Source organism: Hyperolius riggenbachi, chromosome 2, assembly GCF_040937935.1.
Source record: "Hyperolius riggenbachi isolate aHypRig1 chromosome 2, aHypRig1.pri, whole genome shotgun sequence".
Lineage (NCBI taxonomy): Eukaryota > Metazoa > Chordata > Amphibia > Anura > Hyperoliidae > Hyperolius > Hyperolius riggenbachi.
This window is the reverse complement of record NC_090647.1, coordinates 138,624,463-138,644,564: the sequence shown is the minus strand read 5'-3', so window position 1 is coordinate 138,644,564 and position 20,102 is coordinate 138,624,463. Positions and strand designations below refer to the sequence as shown.

Below are 20,102 nucleotides of genomic sequence, written 5' to 3'. Positions count from 1 at the left end.
ACAGTGACTGTCCAGCTGATCAAATTTGGTCTGACCACAATGAAGCAACGACCTTAATATCTTTTGTGTGCCACCCCCACCCGAGACACTCAAATAGCCGGCGGTCATTGCTTCATTGTGATGCGCAAGCCCCTTCACCGCGGCAAGGTAATGATCATGAAGGGGGATGGGCACATGTACATTGTTTTGTTGTTGCAGCCGCCCGCAGTGCAGCCAGAAAAATTAGGCAGGCATGTACACGCACCAGAAAAATTAGTGTAGCGGCCGAAAATTCAGGAATCCGCCTAGAGTCCTGGACCCTGTTGGTGGTGGCGGAGAAGGCAGTCAAGCGGCCTGCAGGCAGAGATGCTGTGTGTGGGGACTGACTTAGTCTTCGGTCGTGCAGTAGCCCTCCGGGATCCATTCCTCATTCATCTTGATAAAGGTCAGGTACTGAACACTGTCGTGACTTAGGCGACTTCTCTTCTCAGTAACTATGCCTCCAGCTGCACTGAAGGTCCTTTCTGACAGGACGCTTGCGGCAGGGCAAGAGAGAAGTTGTATGGCAAATTGGGACAGCTCTGGCCACAGGTCAAGCCTGCACAACCAGTAGTCCAAGGGTTCATCGTCGCTTTTCGCAGAGTCTACATCCACACTCAAGGCCAGGTAGTCGGCTACCTGCCGCTCCAGGCGTTGTTGGAGGGTGGATCCGGAAGGACTATGGCGAGGAGTTGGACTAAAAAACGTCCGCATGTCCAACATCACCCTGAGATCGCTGGAGCGTCCTGTTCTTGCCTGCGTGGACTTGGGAGGAGGAGGGTTACTGCCAGTGGTACCTTGATTGCGTTTTGCAGCCACATCACCCTTAAATGCATTGTAAAGCATCATCGACAGCTTGTTCTGCAAGTGCTGCATCCTTTCCGCCTTTTGTTGAGTTGCTAAGAGGTCCGCCACTTTGTGCCTGTACCGAGGGTCTAGTAGCGTGGCCACCCAATACAGGTCATTCATCTTGAGTTTTTTGATACGGGGGTCCCTCAACAGGCTGGACAACATGAAAGAGGACATCTGCACAAATCTGGATGCAGACGTACTCTCCATCTCCTCTTGCTCTTCCTCAGTGACGGGACGCAACTCCTCTTCCTCCCCCCAGCCACGAACAATACCACGGGAACGTGGAGCAGCAGAAGCCCCCTGTGACGGCTGCCGCGGTTGTTCTTCTTCCGCCGCCTCTTCCTCCTCCACAGAAACACCTTCCTCATCATCACAATCATCAGAGTCTGACTCCTCTCCTTCCCCACACGACTCCTCTTCCTCCTCCTCCTCCTCCTCCCCCCTCTGTGCTGCCGCAGGTGTTGTGGGAACATCGGGTTCGTGTGTAAATGGCTCCCACGACTCCTGCTGCCGTAACTCTTCTCGTTCACGCTCCTCCACAGCTGTATCCACCACTCTACGCACAGCACGCTCCAGGAAGTAGGCGTAGGGGATCAAGTCGCTGATGGTGCCCTCATTGCGACTCACCAGTTTGGTCACCTCCTCAAAGGGCTCCATGACCCTGCATGCATTTCGCATCAGTGTCCAGTTGTTGGGCCACAACATCCCCATCCTCCCAGATTGTGTCCTTGTACTGTAATGATACAGGTAATGGGTGACGGCTTTCTCCTGGTCTAGCAGGCGAGAGAACATCAGCAGGGTGGAATTCCAGCGAGTTGGGCTATCGCAAATCAGGCGTCTCACCGGCAAGTTGTTTCTACGCTGAATCTCCGCAAAGCGTGCCATGGCCTTGTAAGAGCACCTGAAATGCCCACACAACTTCCTGGCCTGCTTCAGGACGTCCTCTAAGCCTGGGTACTTGGACACAAATCTTTGCACGACCAGATTCAGCACATGTGCCATGCAGGGTATGTGTGTCAGCTTTCCCAAATTCAACGCAGCAATCAGATTGCTGCCGTTGTCACACACCACGTTGCCGATCTCAAGCTTGTGCGGGGTCAGCCATTGCTCCACCTGTTTGTTAAAAGCAGCCAGGAGAGCTGCTCCAGTGTGACTCTCCGCTTTCAGGCAAGACATGTCTAACACTGCGTGACACCGTCGTGCCTGGCATGCAGCATAGGCCCTGGGGTGCTGAGGATGTGTAGCTGGAGAGGAGATCGTGGCACCAGCCAAGGAGGAGGAGGAGGATGACGACAGCAAATCGGTGGTAGCAGGTGGAGAGGAGGTGGCTGGAGGCCTGCCTGCAAGCCGTGGAGGTGTGACAAGTCGGTCTGCTGCGCAGCCACGTACTCCCTGCTTGCTGCCATCGGTCACCAGGTTGACCCAATGGGCTGTGTATGTAATGTAGTGGCCCTGCCCGTGCTTGGCAGACCAGGCATCCATGGTCAGGTGGACCCTTGACCTAACGCCGTGTGCCAGAGATGACACCACTTGCCTCTCAACTGCATGGTAGAGTTTGGGTATGGCCTTTTGTGAAAAATAATTGCGGCCTGGTATCTTCCACTGCGGGCTACCAATGGCCACAAACTTACGGAAAGCCTCCGACTCCACCAGCTTGTATGGTAATAGCTGGCGAGCTAATAGTTCCGCCACGTCAGCTGTCAGACGCCGGGCAAGAGGGTGACTGGCAGACATTTGCTTCTTCCGCTCAAATACTTCCTTCACGGACAGCTGGGTACTGCTGTGGGCAGAGAAGAAGGAACCGCTCAAGGAAAGAGGCGGTGTGGAGGAGGGTGGCTGTGAAGGTGCAAGGGAGAAAGTGGATGAAGACGATGCACCTGAAGGAGGAAGAGGAGAAGGAGGGTGGCTTGTCTTTTGAGGGGTGCTGCTTTTCCTCAGGTGTTCTTGCCATAGCTGTTTGTGCCTTCTCTCCAGGTGCCTTCGTAAGGCACTTGTCCCTACGTGAGAGTTAGCCTTTCCACGGCTCAATTTTTGCTGGCAGAGACAACAGATGGCTTTGCTCCGATCTGAGACACACACGTGAAAAAATTTCCAAACCGCTGAGCCCCCCTGGGCTGATGGCGCTAGGGCGGCATCAGCAGCTGACGTTGAAGGGCATGTGTGCTGGCTGGCCATAGCTGGCGATACATGGTGCAGGACACTGCCCCCAGCTGTTTCTGAGGACGAGCTCCCTCTGCTTCTATCATGGAGTCGTCTCCTCCTACTCCTCTCTGACTCCTCCTCTGAACTGTCCCCCTGGTCATCTCCTCTACTGGGAACATATGTGGTATCCGTATAATCGTCATCATAATCCTCCTGGCCAGCTGTGCTTTCTTCAGACACCTCCTCAAGTGCACCAACTTCAGGTGGTCCACCATCATCCCCATCCACACACGTTACGTCCATATTATCGCCACCTAACAGGTGGTGTACCTGCGCCTTCTTGTTGTTGTGGCAGTAGTGGCTGGGTATCAGTGATTTCACCACCACCACCAAATAACTCCTGCGAAGTGTCAAATGCAGCGGATGTGGTACTTGTTGTAGCGCTGGTGGCTGCGGGAGATGAGGTGTTCTGTGTTAAATACTCAATCACCTCCTCACGATTTTGGGAAGTGATGGCATGTGCCTTCTTCTGAGCACTGTATTTTGGGGCAGGTCCGCACAAAATCAGAGAAACACCACCTCGCACAGACCTGCCGGTGCCTGGTGGCCTTCCTCTGGGCCTGCCTCTACCTCTTCCTCTACCTGGTTTGTCCATTTTGTCCATCTCGGGGGGATGCTAGCTATATGCAGTGAGGTGGGTTCTCACTCAACACAACCGGTAGTTAGATGCACTGAGGTGGCCAGGTGGGTTCTCACCCAACACAACAGGTATTTAGATGCAGTGAGCTGGGTTCACTCAACACAACGCTAGGTATATGCAGTGATGAGGTGGGTTAAGTATACACAACAGGTACTGGGTAGTTAGATGCAGTGATCTGGGTTCACTGAACAGTGAAGGTACTTAAGATGCAGTGAGGTAGGTTCTCACTCAACACAACCAGTAGTTAGATGCAGTGAGGTGGCCAGGTGGGTTCTCACCCAACACAACAGGTATTTAGATGCAGTGAGCTGGGTTCACTCAACACAACGCTAGGTATATGCAGTGATGAGGTGGGTTAAGTATACACAACAGGTACTGGGTAGTTAGATGCAGTGAGTTGGGTTCACTGAACAGTGAAGGTACTTAAGATGCAGTGAGGTGGGTTCTCACTCAACACAACCGGTAGTTAGATGCAGTGAGGTGGCCAGGTGGGTTCTCACACAACACAACAGGTATTTAGATGCAGTGAGCTGGGTTCACTCAACACAATGCTAGGTATATGCAGTGATGAGGTGGGTTAAGTATACACAACAGGTACTGGGTAGTTAGATGCAGTGAGCTGGGTTCACTGAACAGTGAAGGTACTTAAGATGCAGTGAGGTGGGTTCTCACTCAACACAACCAGTAGTTAGATGCAGTGAGGTGGCCAGGTGGGTTCTCACCCAACACAACAGGTATTTAGATGCAGTGAGCTGGATTCACTCAACACAACGCTAGGTATATGCAGTGATGAGGTGGGTTAAGTATACACAACAGGTACTGGGTAGTTAGATGCAGTGAGCTGGGTTCACTGAACAGTGAAGGTACTTAAGATGCAGTGAGGTGGGTTCTCACTCAACACAACCGGTAGTTAGATGCAGTGAGGTGGCCAGGTGGGTTCTCACTCAACACAACAGGTATTTAGATGCAGTGAGCTGGGTTCACTCAACACAACGCTAGGTATATGCAGTGATGAGGTGGGTTAAGTATACACAACAGGTACTGGGTAGTTAGATGCAGTGAGCTGGGTTCACTGAACAGTGAAGGTACTTAAGATGCAGTGAGGTAGGTTCTCACTCAACACAACCGGTAGTTAGATGCAGTGAGGTGGCCAGGTGGGTTCTCACTCAACACAACAGGTATTTAGATGCAGTGAGCTGGGTTCACTCAACACAAAGCTAGGTATATGCAGTGATGAGGTGGGTTAAGTATACACAACAGGTACTGGGTAGTTAGATGCAGTGAGCTGGGTTCACTGAACAGTGAAGGTACTTAAGATGCAGTGAGGTAGGTTCTCACTCAACACAACCGGTAGTTAGATGCAGTGAGGTGGCCAGGTGGGTTCTCACTCAACACAACAGGTATTTAGATGCAGTGAGCTGGGTTCACTCAACACAAAGCTAGGTATATGCAGTGATGAGGTGGGTTAAGTATACACAACAGGTACTGGGTATATGCAGTACTGGGTAGTACAATGTGCAGCTCCCTGTCACACACACAGGTAGTCACTGAATGTACTGGGCTGCTGGCAGTGGCACACACACTATCAATTAGCAATGCTGTGCATGCAAAAAAAAAAAAGTACAGGATGAGCTCTGACAAGAGCTGTTGCTGGGTGCTATACAAGCAATAACATCCAGCCAGGAGCAAGCTAAGCAGCCAAGAACCTAACTAATCTGTCCCTAGAAGAACAAGTCTGCAGCAGCTCTCCCTAGTCTGTCTAATAGCAGGCAGACGAGTGACTGTAATGGCCGCCGGACCCTGCCTTATATAAGGGGGGGTGGGGCTCCAGGGCTTAGTGTAGCCTGAATGGCTACAATGTGCCTGCTGACTGTGATGCAGAGGGTCAAAGTTGACCCTCATAGTGCATTATGGGGCGAATCGAACTTCCGCAAAAGTTTGCCTGGTGCAGGCGAACGCGAACCCCCGAAGTTCGCCTGGAACCGTTCGCCGGCGAACCGTTCGCTACACCTCTACTGAAGAGGAAGTAAGACCCATTTAGGCCTGGAACCCACTTGCAGTATGTTACTAAGCCATTTCTAAGCACTTGTAATTTGAACGCTCTTGCTAATGTAATGCTATAGGTGTGTTCCCACTTGAACGATGGGATTTTATAAAAATCCACCATAGCATTGCATTAGCAAGAGCTTTTCAAATCACTAGCACTAGCACTTAGAAAAGGCTGCTAGTGGGTTTGAGTCCTTAGTGTCCGATAAATGTTGTTTTGAAATTCAAATCCTTGTCTGAGGTAAGATTGTTAATTTTAAATGGTTTTTAAACCTTTAATATTTGGGAGACTCCTCCTCCCACCCATCCTAGCTACTCTCCCTATTAAAGAGACACTGAAGCTGAACATTTTTTTATGATATAATGAATTGGTTGTCTAGTACAGATAATTACTAGAACATTAGTAGCAAAGAAAATATTCTCACATTCTCTAATATTTGCAGTATCCACACTACTCAGCATTCTAAACAATTTTACAGAGCAGGCCAGTGAACTATTGAATTGTCCTCTGTAGAGAAAAAGAAACTACAGTGATTGACAGTTAAGATAACAAGTTTCAGAAGACAGAGCTCTGCGACTTTGAAAGTCATGGAGCTCAATGGCTCTTTTGCATAGATAACAGCTGGAGTTTCTTAACTCTTCCTGTACTGGAAACAATATTAGACTTATGTCTCTGCTCATAATGTTTTATTTCTTGCTGTACTACATATACAAACCATTATTTCATTATTTTTTTTCGCTTCAGTGTCTATTTAACCACTTCAGGACCACAGTCTTTTCGCCCCTTAAGGACCAGAGCCTTTTTCTCCATTCAGACCACTGCAGCTTTCACGGTTTATTGCTCGGTCATACAACCTACCACCTAAATGAATTTTACCTCCTTTTCTTGTCACTAATACAGCTTTCTTTTGATGCTATTTGATTGCTGCTGCGAGTTTTACTTTTTATTATATTCATCAAAAAAGACATGAATTTTGTCAAAAAAATGACTTTTTTAACTTTCTGTGCTGACATTTTTCAAATAAAGTAAAATTTCCTATACATTTGAGCGCGAAAGTTATTCTGCTACATGTCTTTGATAAAAAAAAAAACATTCAGTGTATATTTATTGGATTGGGTAAAAGTTATAGCGTTTACAAACTATGGTGCCAAAAGTGAATTTTCCCATTTTCAAGCATCTCTGACTTTTCTGCGCACCTGTCATGTTTCATGAGGGGCTAAAATTCCAGGATAGTACAAATACCCCCCAAATGACCCCATTTTGGAAAGAAGACATCCCAAAGTATTCAGTAAGAGGCATGGTGAGTTCATAGAAGATTTTATTTTTTGTCACAAGTTAGCGGAAAATGACAGTTTGTGACAAAAAAAAAAAAAAAAAAAGTTTCCATTTCTTCTAACTTGCGACAAAAAAAAATGAAATCTGCCACAGACTCACTATGCTCCTCTCTGAATACCTTGAAGTGTCTACTTTCCAGAATGGGGTCATTTGTGGGGTGTGTTTACTGTCCTGGCATTTGGGGGGTGCCTAATTGTAAGCACCCCTGTAAAGCCTAAAGATGCTCATTGGACTTTGGGCCCCTTAGCGCAGTTAGGCCGCAAAAAAGTGCCACACATGTGGTATTGCCGTACTCAGGAAAAGTAGTATAATGTGTTTTGGGGTGTATTTTTACACATACACATGCTGGGTGGGAGAAATATCTCCGTAAATGACAATTTTTTTATTTTTTTTACACACAATTGTCTATTTATAGAGATATTTCTCCCACTCAGCATGGGTATGTGGAAAAATACACCCCAAAACACATTATACTACTTCTCCTGAGTACGGCGATACCACATGTGTGGCACTTTTTTGCACCCTAACTGCGCTAAGGGGCCCAAAGTCCAATGAGTACCTTTAGGATTTCACAGGTCATTTTGAGAAATTTCGTTTCAAGACTACTCCTCACGGTTTAGGGCCCCTAAAATGCCAGGACAGTATAGGAACCCCACAAATTACCCCATTTTAGAAAGAAGACACCCCAAGGTATTCCGTTAGATGTATGGTGAGTTCATAGAAGATTTTTTTTTTTTGTCACAAGTTAGCGGAAATTGATTTTAATTGTTTTTTTTCACAAAGTGTCATTTTCCGCTAACTTGTGACAAAAAATAAAATCTTCTATGAACTCGCCATTCTCCTAACGGAATACCTTGGGGTGTCTTCTTTCTAAAATGGAGTCATTTGTGGGGTTCCTATACTGCCCTGGTATTTTAGGGGCCCTAAACCGTGAGGAGTAGTCTTGAAACCAAATGTGGCAAAATGACCTGTGAAATCCTAAAGGTACTCATTGGACTTTGGGCCCCTTAGCGCACTTAGGGTGCAAAAAAGTGCCACACATGTGGTACCGCCGTACTCAGGAGAAGTAGTATAATGTGTTTTGGGGTGTATTTTTACACATACCCATGCTGGGTGGGAGAAATATCTCTGTAAATGACAATTATTTGATTTTTTTTACACACAATTGTCCATTTACAGAGAGATTTCTCCCACCCAGCATGGGTATGTATAAAAATACACCCCAAAACACATTATACTACTTCTTCTGAGTACGGCGATACCACATGTGTGACACTTTTTTGCAACCTAGGTGCGCTAAGGGGCCTAACGTCCTATTCACAGGTCATTTTGAGGCATTTGGATTCTAGACTACTCCTCACGGTTTAGGGCCCCTAAAATGCCAGGGCAGTATAGGAACCCCACAAGTGACCCCATTTTAGAAAGAAGACACCCCAAGGTATTCTGTTAGGAGTATGGTGAGTTCATAGAAGATTTTTTTTTTGTCACAAGTTAGCGGAAAATGACACTTTGTGAAAAAAAAAAACAATACATATCAATTTCCGCTAACTTGTGACATAAAATAAAATCTTCTATGAACTCATCATACACCTAAAAGAATACCTTGGGGTGTCTTCTTTCTAAAATGGGGTCACTTGTGGGGTTCCTATACTGCCCTGGCATTTTAGGGGCCCTAAACCGTGAGGAGTAGTCTTGAACCCAAATGTCTCAAAATGACCTGTGAAATCCTAAAGGTACTCATTGGACTTTGGGCCCCTTAGCACAGTTAGGCTGCAAAAAAGTGTCACACATGTGGTATCGCCGTACTCAGAAGAAGTAGTATAATGTGTTTTGTGGTGTATTTTTACATATAACCATGCTGGGTGGGAGAAATATCTCTGTAAATGACACATTTTTTTATTTGTTTTACACACAATTGTCCATTTACAGAGAGATTTCTCCCACCCAGCATGGGTATGTGTAAAAATACACCACAAAACACATTATACTACTTCTCCTGAGTATGGCGATACCACATGTGTGACACTTTTTTGCAGCCTAGGTGCGCTAAGGGGCCCAACGTCCTATTCACAGGTCATTTTGAGGCATTTGTTTTCTAGACTACTCCTCACGGTTTAGGGCCCCTAAAATGCCAGGGCAGTATAGGAACCCCACAAGTGACCCCATTTTAGAAAGAAGACACCCCAAGGTATTCCGTTAGGGGTATGGTGAGTTCATAGAAGATTTTATTTTTTCTCACAAGTTAGTGAAAAATGACACTTTGTGAAAAAAACAATAACAATCCAATTTCCGCTAACTTTTGACAAAAAATAAAATATTCTATGAACCCATCATACACCTAACAGAATACCTTGGGGTGTCTTCTTTCTAAAATGGGGTCACTTGTGGGGTTCCTATACTGCCCTGGCATTTTACGGGCCCAAAACTGTGAGTAGTCTGGAAACCAAATTTCTCAAAATGACTGTTCAGGGGTATAAGCATCTGCAAATTTTGATGACAGGTGGTCTATGAGGGGGCAAATTTTGTGGAATCGGTCATAAGCAGGGTGGCCTCTTAGATGACAGGATGTATTGGGCCTGATCTGATGGATAGGAGTGCTAGGGGGGTGACAGGAGGTGATTGATGGGTGTCTCAGGGGGCGGTTAGAGGGGAAAATAGATGCAATCAATGCACTGGGGAGGTGATCGGAAGGGGGTCTGAGGGGGATCTGAGGGTTTGGCCGAGTGATCAGGAGCCCACACGGGGCAAATTAGGGCCTGATCTGATGGGTAGGTGTGCTAGGGGGTGACAGGAGGTGATTGATGGGTGTCTCAAGGTGTGATTAGAGGGGGGAAATAGATGCAAGCAATGCACTGGCGAGGTGATCAGGGCTGGGGTCTGAGGGCGTTCTGAGGTGTGGGCGGGTGATTGGGTGCCCGCAAGGGGCAGATTAGGGTCTAATCTGATGGGTAACAGTGACAGGTGGTGATAGGGGGTGATTGATGGGTAATTAGTGGGTGTTTAGAGGAGAGAATAGATGTAAACAATGGATTTGGGAGGTGATCTGATGTCGGATCTGCGGGCGATCTATTGGTGTGGGTGGGTGATCAGATTGTCCGCAAGGGGCAGGTTAGGGGCTGATTGATGGGTGGCAGTGACAGGGGGTGATTGATGGGTGGCAGTGACAGGGGGTGATTGATGGGTGATTGACAGGTGATCAGTGGGTTATTACCCGGAATAACAGATGTAAATATTGCACGGGCGAATTGATAAGGGGGGGGTCTGAGGGCAATCTGAGCGTGTGGGCAGGTGATTGGGTGCCCGCAAGGGGCAGATTAGGGTCTAATCTGATGGGTAACAGTGACAGGTGGTGATAGGGGGTGATTGATGGGTAATTAGTGGGTGTTTAGAGGAGAGAATAGATGTAAACAATGGATTTGGGAGGTGATCTGATGTCGGATCTGCGGGCGATCTATTGGTGTGGGGGGGTGATCAGATTGCCCGCAAGGGGCAGGTTAGGGGCTGATTGATGGGTGGCAGTGACAGGGGGTGATTGATGGGTGGCAGTGACAGGGGGTGATTGATGGGTGATTGACAGGTGATCAGTGGGTTATTACCCGGAATAACAGATGTAAATATTGCACGGGCGAATTGATAAGGGGGGGGTCTGAGGGCAATCTGAGCGTGTGGGCAGGTGATTGGATGCCCGCAAGGGGCAGATTAGGGTCTAATCTGATGGGTAACAGTGACAGGTGGTGATAGGGGGTGATTGATGGGTAATTAGTGGGTGTTTAGAGGAGAGAATAGATGTAAACAATGGATTTGGGAGGTGATCTGATGTCGGATCTGCGGGCGATCTATTGGTGTGGGGGGGTGATCAGATTGCCCGCAAGGGGCAGATCAGGGGCTGATTGATGGGTGGCAGTGACAGGGGGTGATTGACGGGTGATTGACAGGTGATTGACAGGTGATTGACAGGTGATCAGGGGGGATAGATGCATACAGTACACGGGGGGGGGGGGGGGTCTGGGGGGGGGTCTGGGGAGAATCTGAGGGGTGGGGGGGTGATCAGGAGGGAGTAGGGGGCAGATTAGGGACTTAAAAAAAAAATAGCGTTGACAGATAGTGACAGGGAGTGATTGATGGGTGATTAGGAGGGTGACTGGGTGCAAACAGTGGTCTGGGGGGTGGGCAGGGGGGGGTCTGAGGGGTGCTGTGGGCGATCAGGGGGCAGGGGGGGGGGAAATCAGTGTGTTTGGTGCAGACTAGGGTGGCTGCAGCCTGCCCTGGTGGTCCCTCGGACACTGGGACCACCAGGGCAGGAGGCAGCCAGTATAATAGGCTTTGTATACATTACAAAGCCTATTATACACTGTTGCAGCGGCGATCCGGATGCCAGTAACCCGCCGGCGCTTCCGAACGGCCGGCGGGTTACGGCGAACGGGGGGCGGAGCCAGTCCCCGGCGGCTGATCGCGTCACGAATGACGCGATCGCCGCATAGCCACTCCCGCAGCCGCCCCCGCCGATGGGCGTATTGCGGTCGTTTGGGCCCGGACTTTGCCGCCGCCCATCGGCTGGGGGCGGTCGTTAAGTGGTTAAGGGATTCCCCCTGTGATTTATCAAGGCGTTTTTCATTGCGTTATCCCATTGCTTTATATACTGCACTATATTGGCACTCCTGGTGTTCTCGTTCTCTTTTTCCTGCTGGTTCCTGGAGTTTACTTCACTCACTGTACACACCCAAATGATTAATTGTAGGACATGATTGCTAAATGTCTCAGCACATTTCCCAGCAAAATTTCAACCCATCCCTTCTAGAGTAAAATATTTGTGTTGCTCTTTCTTTATTACTATTTTAACTGGTGCCATCTTAAAGAAAACCTGTAACGAAAAAAACCTCCCCTGGGGGTACTCACCTCGGGTGGAGGAAGCCTCCGGATCCTATTGAGGCTTTCCCCGTCCTCCTCGGTCCCAAGGCGCCGGCGATAAAGCTCCCCAAACAGCGGGGATGTAAAAATTGACCTTCCCGGCTCCTGCGCAGGCGCAGTATCGGCGGAAATAGCCAATCGCTGCCGGGCCACTCTACTGCGCAGGCGCAAGTCTTCTGCGCCTGCGCAGTAGAGCGGATCCGACAGAGATCGGCTATTTCGCCTATCGTGCGGAGAGCCGCAACAGCGCCCCTGCTGGAGCCAGGAAAGGTAAATAAATCAGCGCTTGTCAGGCTTGTCGAGGGAGGATTCCGGGACACATTTCGGGGGAGCTAGTGCAGGACTGCCTGCAGCTACAAGGGTGGGGGAAGCCTCATTGGCACGATGAAGCTTACCCCTCCCGAGGTGAGTACCCACCAGGGGACCTTTTTTATGTTACAGGTTCTCTTTAAGGATTCTTAAAGAGTTTTCACAGGCTGAGGGCTGGAGATGCAGATCAGCTTGCCTGTGTGTAATGATCACAGACAAAACATGGCTGCCCTCATTGTATCACAGGAAGAAATAACAGTATACTGTTAAAGCTGTTTGCAGCTTGTTTTGCTGCGTAAACTATTTAAACTTTAGATAAGGTATATAGACAAGTTACTTGTTAAAGTTAGTTTTTCATCTCGGATCCGCTTTAAGAGGAAGTGTAACCAAGGTTTGAACTTCATACCAATCAGTAGCCAATATTGCCTTTTTCACAAGAAATCTTTACCTTTTCTCAAACAAATCATCAGGGCTCTGTTTGGCTGATATTGTGGTGAAACCCCTCCCAGAGTGTAATGTCAGCAGTGCTGACATCACACTGTGGGAGCCTTGTTGCATTGTGGGAAATAGCAGTTTCCAACTGCCAAAAATGCATCTCTTTCCACAGACATCACGTGCCAGCAGTAAAAATGTTGCCATGTGATAAATGGCAGCAGGGGCGCCTTTAGCCTTTTTGTCACTCCAGGCAAGAAAATCTGTGGCGCCCCTTCCCCTTCCCCACACACACCCATATGGCACCAACAGGTGTATATCAATGGCATGCTAATACGGATATTGCCAGGCCTTCTGGCATCCTCTTACATCCCAAAACTGGAATGTTGGGAGCACATTGGACACACAGTTAGAAGAGGGCATCTTATCTGTGGATGGGGGTTGGTGGCACACTGGTGCTTCTGGAAAGGGGGATGGGTCGCTCTGCATGTTGCTGGGAAAAGGGGGGGGGGTGAATGTGACCTTGGGTGCTGATAGAAGGGGTGGGGTTACACTGAGTACTACTGGGTACAGGGGGTCCCAATGAGTGCTAGTGGGAGGAGGGGTGAGACGTACAATACCTCCAAGGTGCAAACATATGTTGTTTTCAAACAGAAAAACTAAATACTGAGCCAGATTACCGTAATCAAATATTTATATATAATATACAAGAATAAACCATGCCAGTCGGAGCTTCTGAACAGGGCCAATGAAAGCAGCCAATATTAGAAATAAAAGTGGGATGGGAGGAAGCCAGACCTAACAAGACACTAGGTGGTCTCTCTCTCTCTTCACACAGGGGAAGCAGACTGACAGACAGCAGGAGGGAACTAACAGATGTGACATGGACTTGCAGTTAGTGTTGCCTATCTGTGAACAAACACTCCATACAAAGCCTCTCCTCAGGCAGACAAATCAAACAGCACCCAGCACCCAATGGGGGAAAGTGGCTGCACAAATCTCCCCCTGCTGCTGTGTGACTTCCTTCACCACAGCACTACAGACACAGCCTCTTCCAGCTTAAAGAGGAACTCCAGTGAAAATAATGTAGTAAAAAAAAGTGCTTCATTTTTTACCATAATTATGTATAAATAATTTAGTCAGTGTTTGCTCATTGTAAAATCATTCCACTCCCTGATTTACATTCTGACATTTATTACATGGTGACATTTTTACTGTGGGCAGGTTATGTAGCTGCTCCTAGCAGTTTTGGCTGTTAGAGACAGCTGTAAACAGCCATTTCCTGTCTGTGAACATTGTTACATTGTGGCAGTTTGCCCAGAGTACCGCGGTCCCAGAGCTTCTTGTGGGAGGGGTTTCAGCACAAAATCAGTCATACAGCGCCCCCTGATGGTCTGTTTGTGAAAAGCATTATATTTCTCATGTAAAAGGGGGTATCAGCTACTGATTGGGATAAAGTTCAATTCTAGGTTGGAGTTTCTCTTTAAGAAGGGTTAAAGTACACTAACAGCCAGGCCCAGCCCAACACATAGAGAAACAACAGATACCCTTCAGTAGCTGCTTATCAACTGGATCAGCTTCTAAAGAGTTGTAAATCAGTGAAGCAATGGTGAGCCCCTGGTGAGCAGAGAGACAGAGACAATATGCTCGTACCTCTGGATGATGTTTTCTGGGACTTGAGGTGCATACACACGCACTACTAAAGAGAACGACGGGTCCGTCAGACCCTCCCGCTGGGCGGTCGTTCTCACAACAGTAGTGCTTGTCTGTTTATCTCTCCTACAAGTAGTGCGTGTGTACAGTCTGTCTGCAGACTGACAAGGCTGTTTCTGAACGATCCGCTCAGCGGATCGTTCAGAAACAGCCCTATCAGTCTGCAGATAGACTGTACACACACACTACTGTCAGGAGAACGACCGTCCAGCGGGAGGGTCTGAGGGACCCGTCGTTCTCTTTAGTAGTAGTGCGTGTGTGGGCACCTTAGGGCTCCAGTTAATGCTGGTGGGGGGTCATAGCAGTCGCTGTATAGAGAGGGGGAAATACTGGGGGTAGCAGTATCCTCTCCCAGTTGGCAGCCTCGGATTTGCAGAGGGCTGTCTCCCAGCCATGATCCTCCTTGCCTGTCTTTCAAACCTCCCGGCAAGTCTCCTCACTGTGCAGGCAGGAGGTGGGGCCTCTTCCCTCCAGCAGCCACGTGGTCCACCGTCCAGTACACACACACAGCCAGGGTTTAGAGGAGGAGGGGTGGAGAAGAGCAGTGTGGTTCTGCTGCTCTATTGGCTGAGGGAGGATTAGCTGAAGCACTTCCTAGCATGTGGTGGGAGCGTGCCGAGTGCTGCTGTCGGCCGGGACTGCTCGGTTATAAACAAAATACATGGCAGCCGGTCAACTCATGGTAGTAGCAGCGGGGGGAGGGGCGCCTTTCTGCCCTCACAGCGCCCCAGGCAGTTGCTTGTACTGCCTATTGGTAGAAGCGCCCCTGAATGTCAGAATGTATATCAGGGAGACAAAAGATTTTACAATGGGCAAACCCTTTATAAATAAATTATTGAAAAAATTTAGCACTTTTTTTCGGTAGCACCTGCAATATTGATCATACCTTAAATATAGTGCTCTTTTCTTCTTTTTATAGACCCATAGGCATTTAACGTTTTTTCCTAAGTGGTATTTTTACATGAAGCCTAACTGAATGGATAATCTGTCCCGCAGGAGCAGCTTAGCGCAACCTGGGCGGATATATCTATCCAGCAGTGTTGCGGCAGGTGCGCAAGCATGTGCGCATGCACTTGGTTTGTTCTTGATAGATATTACACGGGATCAATTGGGGAAGGGTAACGAGCATTCCCCCGAGCAAACCGAATAAATCAATGTTTTAATATGCATATTGTGAGGGTATACTACTGTTATTTTTTGCCTATATGGGCTCGTAATTAGTGATGGACATAAAACTGAAAAAATGCACCTTTATTTCCAAAATAAAATATTGTCGCCATACATTGTACTAGGCAAATATTTTAAACGTTGCAATAACCAGGACAAAGGGGCAAATAAAATGTGTGAGTTTTATGCACAGTAGAACATTTTATTTTAAACTATAATGGTCGAAAACTTAGAAATATTGAACTGTTTTCCATTTCTTTCTAAGTATTCCCCTTAAAGGGACTCAGAGCAGGATTTGATAAAACTTTTTATACCTACCTGGGGCTTCCTCCAGCCCCATACCGACGGATCGCTCGAAGTCTTCCTGCAGCGCCAATACCGGGTCCCGGCACTTCCGTCAGTCGGGCCACTCTACACAGGAGACGTGTATCCTCTAAGTATCTCTCCAGCGGCTGCACTTCACTTACGTCAGACTGGCTCCGACTGACGGAAGTGCGGGGACTCAGTATCGGAGCTACGGGAAGACTGAGGACTTCGGCGTGGGAGCGATCCGTGGGTATGGGGCTGCAGGAAGCACCAGGTATATATAAAAAATGTATTTAATCCAGCTCTGGTACACTTTAAAAATACATTTAGAATAAAATAATTCTTAGCAAAATGCACTACCCAAAAAAAGCCTAATTGGTGACAAAAAAAAACAAGATATAGATCATTTAGGTAGTGATAAAATTATTGGCAAATGAATAAGAGGAGCGCTGACATGGGAAAATTGCTTCTGTCCTTAAAGGGACTCAGAGACTAGTAAATACAAAAAATGTATACATACGTGGGTCTTCCTCCAGCCTCCTCCAGGCATAATCACTCCCACACTGCCATCCTCAGCCTTCTGTATCTTCGGTAACAGGTCTCGTCACCCCTCTGTCTCGTTCCCGTGGCTGGTAGCGTTCTGCGCCTCCACAGTACTAGTGGGGAGCACACTGCACCAACTGGCCTAAATAACAGGACCTGTTACCAAAGATGCAGAAGGCTGAGGACGGCGGCACGGGGGCGATCAGGCCAGAGGGGGCTGGAGGAAACCCCAGGCATGTATAACATTTTTGTATTTACTAGTCTCTGGTACACTTTAAGGTGAAAACACATGCAGGCTGAAATGGTTAAACCACATGCAAGCAATAAAATACTCACAATAATTTTGATAGTACTTTTTCACCAACTTTGAGTACTGTTTCAATTGTTAAATGCTTAAAAGTTATTTTGAAGAGAGTATCAAAATAATCTCCAAGGAGGTAACTCAAGAGTAAAAGTTACTTGCATTTGAGCCCAGGGCCCATACGAAATTCACTTTTTATCCTTTTCTAGGTGATATTTTCTCAACTTGTCAATAAAATACTTTTTTATCCACCAGCAAGCAAGAAATACTCAAAATAATTTTGATAGTACCTTTTCACCTACTTTTTGGTAATTTTTCAATTGCAAAGTGCTGAAAAATGTCAAAAATACAAGATGAAAAATTATCACCTAAGAGTAAAAAGATAAGCAATTTTATTCAATAAGTTATATCCAAAAAGTAACTCTTTAAGTACACTTCAAATGGTCTGGTTAGTGTTTGCTCTGAAGAAACAATTTATTAAAGTAACATAGTTACATAGTTATTTTGGTTGAAAAAAGACATACGTCCATCGAGTTCAACCAAACACCAGCCTGCTCCCTCACATATCCCTGTTGATCCAGAGGAAGGCGAAAAACCCTTACAAGGCATGGTCCAATTAGCCCCAAAAGGGAAAAAAATTATTCCCGACTCCAGACGGCAATCGGAAAAAAATCCCTGGATCAACATCATTAGGCATTACCTAGTAACCTTAATGGAAAACACGTGCCGTGCCCCAAAGGGGTACTAACCTCAGGAGAGCGAAGCTTCTGGGCCTTCCAGAGGCTTCCCCCGTCCTCCTCCACTAGCCTCTTCCGACGCTGTCCCCTCCACAAAAAGTCAACAGCTCACGCATGCACAGTAATGGCTTGCGCATGCAAAGTAATGGCTCGCGAACGCACAGTAATGGCTTACGCATGCACAGTAATGGCTCACGCATACACAGTAATGGCTCACGCATGCACAGTAATGGCTCACGCATGCACAATAGCACAAACCTGATCAGATTGTGCTTCTTTCGCTTACTAAAGGAGCAGCTATACCTCTCATCACTTAAGGTCCGTACACACGCCGGACTGCAGGCAACGACGGGTCTGTCGTCCCCTCCCGCTGGGCGGGTTTTCAGCAGACAGTCCGGCGTGTGTACAGTCTGTCGGCGGACTGATACGACTGTTTCTGAGCGATCCGCCGGGCGGATCGCTCAGAAACAGCCGTATCAGTCCGCAGACAGACTGTACACACGCCGGACTGTCGCTGGAACGCCCACCCAGCGGGAGGTGACGACGGACCCGTCGTTGCCTGCAGTCCGGCGTGTGTACGGACCTTAAATGGGAATCCGATCTTCATTTCACTATCACACCAGATGATTGGGATAAAATCTGTACTCTAACACATAAGACGTCTCTTGCCTCACTAGCACAAGAAAGGAACTATAAAATCTTCGCCAGATGGTATAGATATCCAGCTCTACTTCACAAATGTAATCCAGAAATCTTGAATCTTTGCTGGAGATGCCACACTACACAAGGCACTTACTTGCATATGTGGTGGGACTGCAAAGTAATAAAAGACTTTTGGTTTCTGACTTTCAGGCTATATTCCAAAATCACAGGTACCCCCAAAACTCCAACTCCGAAAATTGCATTACTATCATGTATTCCAGGATCTACAGCAATAGCTAAAAAATCCTTCCTTAAACATATTCTGATTGCTGCCAGACAACTGATTGCAAAACACTGGAAATCAAACAATGCCCCACAATTACCTGAACTGATAAAGACAATTAATCATATAATGCAAACGGAAGGAATAGTCCATTCTTCCCAAAACAGAAATTACAAATATCTTGAGACCTGGGCCTGCTGGATAGATAAACGAGATGAACTCACAGACCAAGATACACTGGATGAACTTCTAACTCCTACTCCCACTAGATAAATTCATAATCTTGACATCCCATAAAAATCCACCGCTCTAGAATCGAATGACCGCGTGGATGGCTGGGCCTGTAGTGCTAAGGGACTAGGACTCACCATTATCTCTTCTATATACATTTCATATCCCCCCCCCCCCCCTTTTTTTTTTTCCTTTCTCTTTTCCTCTCTTCTGTTGAAACTGCTAAACTTCTACCTATGTTCTGGTAGCTAAAAATGAATCTATATGCCAAGATAAGTTTTTACATTGCAATTGAATTGATATGTACATTTGGCCTGTAATACATTGTTTACAAATGTATCAATACTCTGTTTTAATTATTGTTACATGTTTTATTGAAGACTCAATAAAAATGTATGTAAAAAAAAACAAACCCGATCAGAATTTGATGGAATAAGGCAAGCCTGATCGGGTCCATGCTACTGCTGAGCAAATGCAGTGCAGTGGCGAGCCCATGATCTTCAGGGGTCAGCAGTGGAAAAGCCTGGCGGAGGAGGACAGGGGGAAGCCTCTGCAGGACCCAGAGTCTTCCCCCTCCTGAGGTAAATATATACATTTTGCAACTGCAGACCCCACAGGTTTGCTTTAAACTGGTGGGTAGGGTTGCTTAACCTGGAAGAACTGGCATCCTAATGAAGCATATAATAAATAACAATGCATATTGTAATAGAACAGTGCAACTCACAATCTTGGAAATATTGTTGACTGTAACTTTCTTTCGCCCATTTCGGAGCCTGTTCCCAGACATCATAGAGGCTTTGTATTGTGGTCTGTACATCTGTAGCCGGGGTCTTAAATGTGCTGGGTTCAATGACGCAAACTTGCACCCCGAATGGTCGGAGTTCACGTCTAAACAAAATAAAATGGACTAAATGTTAATGTGTGTTACAGCTTGTTTTTAAGCAAATTAAATAAATATAAAGATTCAAGGTTCTGATTAAATGTGTAAAAAACCTGAGCGGTTCTTGCCTTTTCATGATTGCTAACTCAGTAAAGGACCAGCCCTTAAAGCGTTGATAGCATATAAATCCGGTATATCGGGGTCTGACCCCTCTATAACAGTAATTATAGACTGAAGGTATACCTTGAAATGAATCAGAGCACTCAGTATATGATTTTATATAAAAATTGTATTTGCTTACCATACAGCATATATACAAAATATGAACAGTTCTAAGTAGTGTTTCCTTCTAACAGTATTCCATCTCATCAAGGCTTTATAGCCAAGCAATCTATAATCTTCTAAGCACATTCCAAAAAGAATATAACAGTTGTGTTATGTAGAATAAGATCAAAAGTAGTCTTATCTGTATCAATAGCTGTGTATATAGTAGCTATGTAAAACTTTTCTTTCTTCTTCTTAAAAAAATAGCATAAACATAGCTTCTAAAAAAACT

At 46.7% G+C, this 20,102-nt stretch overlaps 1 protein-coding gene across 1 annotated transcript in view; it reads right to left on the bottom strand.

Moving 5' to 3' along the window:
* Positions 1–20,102, bottom strand: part of LOC137544097 (retinol dehydrogenase 16-like) — a 37,440-nt gene that overhangs the window by 3,546 nt on the left and 13,792 nt on the right. The window contains exon 4 of the mRNA XM_068265160.1: positions 19,391–19,554. Within this exon, the coding sequence (XP_068121261.1) occupies positions 19,391–19,554 (164 nt within the window). The remainder of the gene's footprint in view (positions 1–19,390; positions 19,555–20,102) is intronic.